A 10,862-nucleotide genomic window follows, 5' to 3' on the forward strand; every position below is an offset into this window, starting at 1 on the left:
AATGATGGCAGAATCATCCTCCTCCACGATGACTAAGTAATCTGTCATTCCAAGAGGTACAAATGCTACATCCGGGTCTGCGGTTTAAAAAGGAAAGAAAACTCTATTAAGCATTAATTTCGCCTTTACACATATATCCAGGAAAATTGTCCCATTGGCATTATTCTTAGTAGGTATGAACTTTACCTTTACACGCCATGTCACCATGACAGTCACCATGACAGCCAGAAGGTGATGTTAAAGTGTGAATAATACCAAATTGCCTGTACCCTGTACCCTAATAAAAAAAATACTGATGATAACTGTAAATACTAGCCAGGAATCCAAATCAAAACTTAAACAACCGCATGGTGCTGATAACGGTCCAGGGTTTTTGATCCCTGTACTGGCCAGCCACCAAAAAAAAAAAAAAAAATGTAAACAACTAAAAACAAAAATGGGCAATAAAATATTAGAGCACAACTTTGTTCAAAAGAGAAAATATTCATAGTTTTTAAATTATAAAATGCTTTCTAAAGAACTCCTGTCACCTATAGTCAGTATTATTAAAAAGTGGCACAGAAATTTGTTTATTAAAAATTAATCTGTCAGGTAATACAATGTATAATTCCATAGCCTGAGAATTTCCTTTCCAAAAGAAAACCAGCTACTTTAGTTACTACCTTAAGGAGTATTAAGAGTCTCAGGCCATCAGCTGCAGAAAGAACCCCTTATTCTCCATTACTACCAATAAAAGATGTCTGTCAGACTGAGGGTACAGGGGCTGCTTGGGTGTTATTTGTGCTTGGGGGGAGGGAGGGTGCAAGAAGAAATTTTGGACAACCTTGCAAAACTTCAGGACTCACATACCTTTAACAAACCCACGTTCCTACCATTCCCTTCACAGCAGGGGAAAATCCCTCCAGATCTAGAGGATTTTGCTCAGGAAACCCAAGTGTAGCATTTATGAGTGAATAAAGTTGGGGTGACATTCTAAATACCTACCCTTTTTGAAATAAGATTTTTTTTTTATTGTTAAGAAGGAAGGTTCATATGGATAACAGTGTCATGAAAGAAGTAAAGAGAGTCTGTCTAGATCCCTGGGGACACCCATAGTTATAGAGGGCAGGAACAGGAGCCAATTACAGAACTGAAAAAGAAAAAGAAGAAAGGTAGGCAGATACACTTCACCATACTTCTGTAAAAAGAACCCTTTCCCTTTAGCTCTGCCAAAACAACAGGATGGCAAGAATTGTAAATGGTTTATGTTTGGTTTTTTTTTGTCTTTTTTCATGTCCGGCAACGGATCGCAACCCTCAGTGTCGCACCCGTACCGGACCGGGACCGGCAACGGGATCGCAACCCTCGGTGTTGCGCCCGCACCTCGCTCAGCCAGTGAGCGGGAACCGGTCTGTATGTGGGATCTGAACCCTCGGCAGGAGCGCTGCCGCACTCCCAAGCGGCCACTGTAGCAGTGCGCCACGGGACCGGCCCTTATGTTTGGTTTTTTAAAACCAAATACTTTAGTTGTAGTCCTCTTTCATTTGCCCAACTACATACTGAAATTGCCATCACTCAAATTTGTGTTTAGAGTTCCAAATTCTTAAGCTCTGTTAGCAAAGATTTCAGCAAACAAAACTGCAAGTTAATTTCAGATTAAAATATACGGATTGATATCCATTAACACATTAGCCGGGGCTCCCTTTAAAATGCTAGTCTTCCCTACTATCATGTAGCACCCATGCAATCTTTAACAACATTGGGGGCCTTAGTTTAACAATTGTCTTTGACAGAGGATAGTATATACAGAATACAGTCATAGATACGGAATCACAAAGGAGTACACAGTGAGTGCTAGGTGGGAGGTAGATCAAATGCATCTCAAGTTCATGGCTAAGCCCAGAGGGTCGGTATGGCTGCTGTGAGAAAGCACCAACCATTCCTCCAACTACAGGGAACAGAACTGTCCAAAGGCCGGTCCTGAAATCCATCACAACCTTAACGCCACACTCCCCAGGGATGCAGCCAGCCAATGACTGAGCGGAACTGGGTTCCATAGGCTGGAGCACTCTGGACCTTCCTTGGCCAGCACAACCCTCTAGGGTTCATCCACCTTCCTTCCCCGTCTGCTTCCTTCAGGGTCAGATTTACCACACAGTCAGATGGCTCTCCTAGACTCTTACAGATCCCTCCCCATTTTCTCTCATTAGCCTTTCCCCTAATAAAAGCATTGCCTGCTTAATCCCATCTTACTTCTGTCTTGGAATCTGCATCTCAGAGGACACAGGAAAACAGCGTTAGTATTGGATTTCCCCCTAAGTTTTAATTAACAAGGAAAAAAAAAAAAAAACCTTCCCATTCATCAAGAGTAAATGTATGTATTGAATCTGGAAAAGAGGGTTATTTCAAATTGGGTTATTTGGAAGCTGCTGTGATGAACTATAAGTAACTCCAAGACAGGGCCTACCTATTAATTTTAGTGTCCTCTCTTAGCACAGTGCCTGACAAACTTCACAAGGGTACTTCAAAAAGTTCATGGAAAAACAGAATTAAAAGATAATACAAATCTTTCCATGAGCTTTTCGAAGTACCTTCATATTTATTGAAGTTGACTGAGCTGAATTGAAATTAGTATAGCTCAGATTTTTTTGTGCAATACTGATAAAGAATATGTCACAATAAAGGTGATTTTCAAAATTTAATATAGCTCCAAAATGTTAACAATGGATATTTCTTTTTCTTTTATTTCATGGCTGGCCAGTACAGGGATCCAAACCATTGACCTTAGTGTTATCAACACCACACTCTAACCAACTGAGCTAACTGGCCAGCCCCTAACAATGCATATTTCTTGATAATGACATTACAAATGAACTTTAACTAATTTTGTGTGTTCTCCTGTATTTTTCAAATTTTCCCCAATAAATATTCATTATTTTTATATTTTTAGAAAACCTTAATACAGCCAACAGGAAAAACAGGACATCAACAAGCTTGGTCCAGGGGACCCATCCAGCACACCTGGAACGTAGATGTAAATGCGCCTGCCTTCGATCTCATTTTCTTCCGTCTGAGTGTGGTTGTAATAGCAAGTGTACAATCCCGTGTGGGCCGCCGAGGCACTGACCACTTCCAGCACTGTCACGACGAGGCCACTGTTGTCTTCCTCATTTCTGATTTCCACATTGGGGTTCTCTTCCTCAGACGTTGGGTACTGCCAGCTCACTTCACTCTCCCCAAAGCATCTCAGAGAAAAGGACGAATTCAGTGGCACAACCTTTTCATTTTCGTTTGGAAGGATAGAGGGTAATGAAAGCTGGCAGAGGATGAGGCTTGGCCCTGTAAAAGGAAACATGCTCAGAATAGGATGCGGCCAGAATGGACGGTCTCACCCAGAGAACAGAGAGAAGAACGGTGGCGGCTTCTCTGAAAAATGACCATTTCCATGCAAAAAGCCGTTAGCCTGGATGCCCATGAAAGGCCCCCCATTATAACAGCCGCTGCATCTGCTGAGAGCAGCAAATGTTCCAAAGGCTTCAATAGCCCCCCAAGCCTCCCTAGAGTCACCCCTCCAAACACTCAAATGGATAGAGGATGTCTGATTCCAATTCCATATTTCAGACTCTGATGTGTGACCATAAAATACCCCAAGATGGCATAGGCTTAAGTACTTATAGGTTCTTTACTGTGCACATTCTCTGCAGAGGTTTCCCTTAGTTAAAAGCTAGATGAGAATGAGGGCAGGGAGATGGAGTGAGCAAAGCCCAAAGCACATCTGTGCGCAAGGATCACACACTTTCCATGTCTTATAGCCTCTGGCATGCTGTCTCTCTCTGATGACTTCCAGAAGCCAAAGCAGGATGACGCAGATTTTAATTCACAGATAATAAGTAAAGCCCAAGAGAGAAAACTCTAAGTTCAGCTTAGAACCTCAAATTTCAGTCTAGCCTCCCTTGTCTACAAAACCGGTAGAAGAGATATTAGGACTTAACTAATTATTAACTAATGGTCTCTAATCTCTTTCAGAGCCTGATATGGAAATCTCCCCCCACAACTTCAACTTGTGACCATGATGATTCCTGCAGCTTGTTAAGATAGGAGTTGTAAATGCATCTGGGTCACCTGTCCTCCTGTAGACAGGGTACACTTAGTGGAGTTTAGAACTACTAAATCTCTGGTCTTGCTCAATTGCACCATATCCAAATGGATATGACCCGAAGACACCAATAGGCCAAGTTAACTCCTCAGACTAGAAAAGCACTGGTTTCATTGTGAACATCTGCAATGCATAAATATCTGGATGAAAACTAAGAAAGTCTAAAAATATTTCAACAAATGGCACCAATGGCATCTTTTTGGTGGGAAAGACGTAAGATTCTCCAAGAGCCAAATAGTCATCTACCAATCAGATTCCAAGAGAAGAGTAAGGTGGGTCTGAGATTTTTCAAGCAAAATAAGCATCTTTCATTAAGTCAGGTATGATTTAGGAGAGAAAGGATTTCCTGGGCAAGAATTCTGTATTACTTCCTTTGAACACTCTTGAATTTATTTGATCCAGCTCTACTGGTAGTCCATGTCCTAGGCAAAGGAAGAGGGTAGCGGGTGGATTTGGACTATTGTTACTAACTCCATTCCAATGCCAGGATTATACACATACTGACACTGCCACTGGAGGGCATCCTTCTTGAAATGGAATTAGTGAAATACAACAAAGGGAACTGAAGGCTTCTGGTCATTACAGACAATGTCCTATTATTTTTGATTTCTCTTCACTCTTTTGGACTGTGTGTGCAGAGTACAGATAATGATGCACCCATGGAGCAGAGAATTTAGAAAACAAGGCACATAGGACAACAAACTCAGAGAAGACCAGGGTCCATACCTGTGAGGAGACAGCCTAAGACCAGGAATGCACGAAGAGAAGTCCCCATAGCTCTGGAAAACTGAAAAAGTCAAAAGTCAAAAGAAACAGCATTAGCCAATAGAAACAATCCTTGTTTAGCACAAAGGAAAATGTTAACAGCATCATTTTAGTCAAAAATGTCTCCATTTAAGATTCACGGTAAAAATGGTAAAATGCCTAAGAAGAAAGAATCAAATAGTCTGATGGGGCCCCCAAATCATGGCAGGAGCCATCTACAGCTGAAACCATTTGTGACCGAACACAGCTTTAAAATTGTGGAAAGTCCTGGTTTGTTGTCTTGCAGTGTGTCTAAGAGTACAGGAGAACTGTTCCTTTTGGACCATTTAAATTAAGAATGTGAAAAACAAAGAAATAAATGTATGTATTACCTCACCTCCCAAACTGGAACTGTTTTCATTCAAAATGGGTTGTTACTTGCTTCGTGTTTTGATTCATAAAGAGGTCACATCCTCTACCACTTTTGGAAAAGTTGCTTGGGCTGGAACACATGTCCTTAGTATTTAAGTGTCATTCCAGTCTAGAGTTTTTGAAACTCCCACTAACCAGTGCCACTCAGAGGAGGCCTTTGTGAACCAGGCTCCCAACCCAACTCTCATAGGAGCCCTCATAGAAACCACTGGGCTCACTGCTGGCCTAACCAAGGCATGGAAAGCCCAGAGCACAGGCATGAAAGGAGGAACAGGAAAGAAAGAACATGAGGAAGGGAAAGGAAATAGGAGAGAAAAGTGTGACTAAATCCCCATGTTGGGGGGATGCAGCAGACAACAGGACAACGTTCGATGGAGACTGACCATTCGTGTTCCTGTCAAGGTAACAACAGCACCTGTAGAGTCCAAGCACTTAACTCTGATTTCCTACAACACAATCCAGAGGATGGAAAAGTGGATGGAAATGGAATGTCCGTAATACACAAATAGAGCAAGAAGTGGGCAAAAAAGAAAGAAAGGGAGAGCAAGAAATTAAAGAGGGGCCCACGTTGCCCTGGGGTAAAACCACTGATGGGTCATTTCTGTCCAACTCTCTGAAAAGCCCCTTTTCTTTCTCTTTTCCTTTTCACATACACCCCCACTCACTTTATCTTCTCTCCCCTTTCACTTCCCACATGAAGTCATTGATAAAGTGGTCTTACTGAAGTCAATGGAAAGGAACCATACACGGGCTCACAGGTGTTACAGCCTCTGAGCACCCAAGTTTCCATCGAAGAGGTCACCGAGGGACCTGGGCAGTGACACAGCTTTAACCCATAAAAAAATCACCATCACAGCCTTGGCCTGACTGAACTGTCTTTTAAAAATTAAAAAATGGGGGGTGGAGGGAGAGTCAATGTATGCCTATTTTTAGCCCTGTTTAGAATCCAGTCGATGATAGACCAAATGTAGTTTTGGGTGGTGCCTGATCACATATTTTTTGCTTTAAGGTGGCTTACTTACAGAAATCAGATTTCTGCTTTATTGGATTCCACCCGAAAATTGGAGGAGGAAGAAAGACAGCGTGAAAAGGAGGATGCTGGTAACAGGGAGGAGGTGAGTTGGATAGAAAACCAAAAATGAGAATGAGAAACCATTATTTAAGAAGCCAAAGTTTTCGTGTGTGTGCCATGTTTGTTAAGACCAACCTTGTGACATAGTTGATTTTAGGAAGTGGCAGTTGAGGCTCAGAGAGGTTTACTAAATGACCCAAAGTCACACGACTGGTGGCAGAGCCAGTATTCTAATACAAGGTCTGCGTGATACAAAAGCTATGCTCTCACCACTCCACCATATGGTCTCTCTCAAGGAAAGGTCAGTGTTCCAGCCCTGAAGCCCCCCACCCCTACCCCCACCCCCACTATTTCCTCATGCAAATTGGGGCCCTGCTTCCCTTCTCTGCTCACCACGATGGAAGAAGCACAATTGTAGTGTTGTGAACCCGAAAGCAATTCGCACAATGCTGGCTGGCTGGTGGCTTCTGAGGCTCTTGGCATGTGCCCGGGGATGCAGGGCTTCCGCGCTGCTGCAGCGGCAAACACAGCGGGCCCCAGAGCCAGGCTGGCCAGCTTGATTTACCACAATTAGCGGTAACAGCCTGTGTGTTTGTCCATATAAATATCAACCTCCCACTGATAATCCACTTAGCCAACATCAAAGGAGGCCTCCAGAGCCCGCTTGATGTCTTGGGTACTATCACATTTGTATCCTGTATTTCTTTATCAAGGCTTGCCAATGATGCATCTTTAAAGCATTCCCGAGCTTAAGAGAGGGGCTTGCTGCTTTTCCAATGCAGGCTCTGAGGAGCGTTTTGCCCCCGCCGGGCCTCACCAGATTTCCTTCTGTGCATCCAGATACTGTGGATCCACTGCCAGGGAGGATTATTTACTGACATACAAAGTGGGCAATGAAAACAGGGCCTCTGAGCAAGCGATAATCATGCGAATACTGAAAATCAACATGTGTTTGCTTAAGATTTTAAACTCCCTTCTCTGATAACAATGCTTCCCTGGCTAGAAATCCAGGAGTATTTGTGAAGTTTCACGTCATTACTCCTCTGTAACTCAGACAATTTACTCGAGAATAATTGCAGTGTTTGCCCCACGGGGAGGTAATGGAGAACCACAGGGGAGAAGGAGGCTTCCCTGGCCTATAGCCCTGGAGTGAGAATCTCTGGGAGCGAGTCCTGCTGTTGCCAGTGCTCTTCTACTCCGGGAGTACACGCTCACCCTTAATTAGTAACTCCTACCCTGGAGTTCGTCCAAAAGTCAGATGTGCAAATATAAGTATAAACATAATGGAGGTTACAAATTCTGAAGAACATGGCAGTGTAAGAGTCAGTCAGAACAAAGCACTTTGCAGGGTGGAACAGTAGATTTCATCCACATATTTTTTTTCCAAATCATAATTATTTCTCTCATGCCAACTATATATTGACTTCAGCCTCAATACTCTATAATCACAACTCAAAAAGCATTTGCCACAGTTATCGAAACAAACTGGGAAAAGAGACCTCTGTCTTGCTCACTCTCGGGCAGGTAACTTGTGGTTTTCCCCCATCCTTCTTTCATTCTTTCTTTTGGGAGACAAAATGGAAATGTCACTGGACTGGGTCCTGATCCCAAATCTGACACCTTGTCCATCTTTCCTAACCTTGGTCTCTTCTTCTATAAACCAGGATTAATAATCCCCAACTAGCTTGCTTGCCCTACTTCATTATTACTGTAAGGACTACCTTACACAGTAAGTGCCTGGGTTTTCATCTGGGCTCTTTTGCTGCAGACTCCTAAGATGTATTAGATGAGAGGGGCGTCAAAGGAGGCTCCTTCAACTGCTCCTTGCTAAGGAAATAAAGGCCACACAACTTTCCTCGTGCGTCCTGCCTACTGAAGAAGTGGATCTGAACCCTGACTCACTCTAGGCTGGCAGTCCGCTCCTACATTCCTGTTACCTCCAGCATCGTGTAGCTATAAAGACTATTTTAAGATGAACCAATATGTACAGTCACATAAACAGACACAAATCTGTTTGCAGCTACTGTCCTTTCTCTTTAACAGGGTGCCATCTCATTCCCTGCAAACCGAAGTGAAGAGCCATTGAGTGTTTCTCTACAACCAAAGGCAACATGCTAAGCTAGAGAGTAAACAGAAAGCAAGCAAGGACCCTGTTTCCAGAAAGAGTACAGCATTCTTCTCATAAAGCCAGAGATCACTAACTGCACAATGCTTCCCACTGCAGAGCCACTGAATACTGAATTTCACCCCACCCTGGCATGATTAAAGGCCACGGGAGACTCTCTCACAGCCCCAAAAGCCACTGATGACTTCAAGACTCAGATTGCCGAGGTCCAGTTAATTTCAGTTCTCCTAAGTTAATTCTAACTGTGAAAATTACATATCTTGTTTTTTCTCTGCAACAAATGTTCTACCCAGTCTCCTAACTTCAGCCCAGGCAAGCCAAGTGCAGGTTTCCATTGGTGGTAACTTCTGCCTGTTTTCCAGAGAGGGTGTATTTACCAGGATCTCTCCCCCCGCCCCCTCCTCCCAGCCTGTTTCGTTGTTTGGATCTCCCTCAGCTCCATCAGACATTCCAGGGATGGGTGGGGGCTGGAGTATTTTTGCGCTGGAGCATTTTACGGGACAATCTGAGCTCATAAACTGTTCTGCTTTCCCTGCACCAGATATTTAACCACGGGGGACTAAAATGACACTTCCTTTTGATTGTCACCCAACTGGTGTGACTCCTAACGGGACAGCCTTACGAGCAGCAGCTTGTAGTATACTTGAGCATTGAGCTTGAGGTCGCCAAGCCCCCAACACTAGGTTTCCTCAAGCATAAAAGGGAACGCAAATACCGCCTACCTTCCTCACACGCATGCTCTGGTAATCAGATGTAAATGCAAAGGATTAACAACTTAACGGCTGGCGTTAGCTCAGTTGGGCAGAGCTCAGTGTTTTAAGACACTAGGTTTCCTCAAGCATAAAAGGGAACGCAAATACCGCCTACCTTCCTCACACGCATGCTCTGGTAATCAGATGTAAGTGCAAAGGATTAACAACTTAACGGCTGGCGTTAGCTCAGTTGGGCAGAGCTCAGTGTTTTAACACCAAGGTGAAGGGTTTGGATCCTCCTACGGGCCAGCCGCCAAACAAAACAAAACAAAACTAAGGCGGAGAACTACACAAAGGATCACAAAGCAAATGCTGTCTGTCCAATGATTCTTGCAGCTTCACAGGAAAAGAAAACCGTGGCGAAAACCTCATCTTTCTGATGCCTCTACTGGCTTGGAATCCCCGTTCCCATAGAGGGGCACGGCAGTTCTCAGGAGTGGCCAGCAGATGGCGGTGTTGGTCCAAGGACGTGCGTCCTGGGGTTCGCGGAGACACAGACTCCACCGCAAGGAATTCGGAGCTAAAATGTCCCAAATCTTAACTTCCAATCTCTTCCTTTCTTAGGTTCTGCTTTTAGGTTTTGTGGTGACGTCAGTTGAAAGCCCGCGGAGTAGGTAGCAGGAAAAGGAAAACTGCTGCCGAAAATGCCTGCATCTCCTTGGGGTCCCCGGAGAAAGCGACGGGGCCAGACATCCTCAGCACCCTCACGGTCGCTGGAGGGGTGCGCCTGGGTAGCGGGGCCGCGGGGGCTCAGCAGGACTCGCCCTCGGGTTTCGTGGAGCCCAGGCTCTCGTCCCCTCGGCGTTCCCGCCCCCCCTCAGAGGAGGGAGACCACCTGGGCCGCGCCGGGGGGAGTGGGGGGCCGCGACGCCGTTCCGGGCCGCGCTGTCCAATCTTCGCACGCCATTGTCACCCCTCATAAACCCGCCCTGCGGGGGCCGCGACGGCCACGCTGCCCGGGAACCGCGGGCTGACTGGAAACGACTGTTCCTGTTGCACAATAACGCAGGGTCGTAAGACAGACAAACAGCAACAGGCCGCCGGCGCGGCAGGGACACCTGTGAGCGGCGGGAACACCGAAGCCGGCGTCCGACCCCCAAGAACGCGCGGGACCCTAATCCTCCCCCTTGCTCCGCTTCCCCCAGGCTGCGCTGGAATGATGCCTGCTCTCCATCCCACACCGGGGGCCTGAGCCTCCTGTCGCCCACCCAGCGCCTCCCAGGCCCTCACAGTGCCTGCGAGTCGTCTACTGGGGGCCTCACGGGGAGGAAAGGGTGACCCGGGCCAGCCCTAAACTCTGGGCCCCCTGGGTCCCCGCGCTGCGCTCCGCGGCGGCGGCGGCTCCGACCACCCGGGACTGGCGGAAAGCAGGACGCGCTCCGGGAGGCCGCCAGAGGGCGCGGCAGCCCCGCGAATCTTACCCGGCTGGAGCTCTCGCCCGCCCGCAATAATGTATGCTATACGAAGTTATTACGAAACAGAATTAAAAATAATACAAATCTTTCCATAACCTTTTTGAAGTACCCTTGTATATTCATAATGAGAAAAATAATAGTTTCACTGCCCTAGAAATGCTGTGGTCCACCTATTCATCCCTTCTCA

The 10,862-nt window shown here is 45.6% G+C and overlaps 1 protein-coding gene across 1 annotated transcript in view; it reads right to left on the reverse strand.

Annotated features, from left to right (window-relative positions):
• PDGFRA (platelet-derived growth factor receptor, alpha polypeptide) overlaps positions 1–10,862 on the reverse strand; it is a 47,301-nt gene that overhangs the window by 32,583 nt on the left and 3,856 nt on the right. The window contains exons 2-3 of the mRNA XM_008571833.1: positions 4,862–4,922; positions 3,001–3,318 (exon numbers count right to left, since the gene is read on the reverse strand). Of these exons, the coding sequence (XP_008570055.1) occupies positions 3,001–3,318; positions 4,862–4,910 (367 nt within the window). The 5' untranslated portion in view covers positions 4,911–4,922. The remainder of the gene's footprint in view (positions 1–3,000; positions 3,319–4,861; positions 4,923–10,862) is intronic.

This window comes from Galeopterus variegatus, unplaced genomic scaffold (genome assembly GCF_000696425.1).
Source record: "Galeopterus variegatus unplaced genomic scaffold, G_variegatus-3.0.2 Scaffold727, whole genome shotgun sequence".
Taxonomy (NCBI): Eukaryota; Metazoa; Chordata; class Mammalia; order Dermoptera; family Cynocephalidae; genus Galeopterus; species Galeopterus variegatus.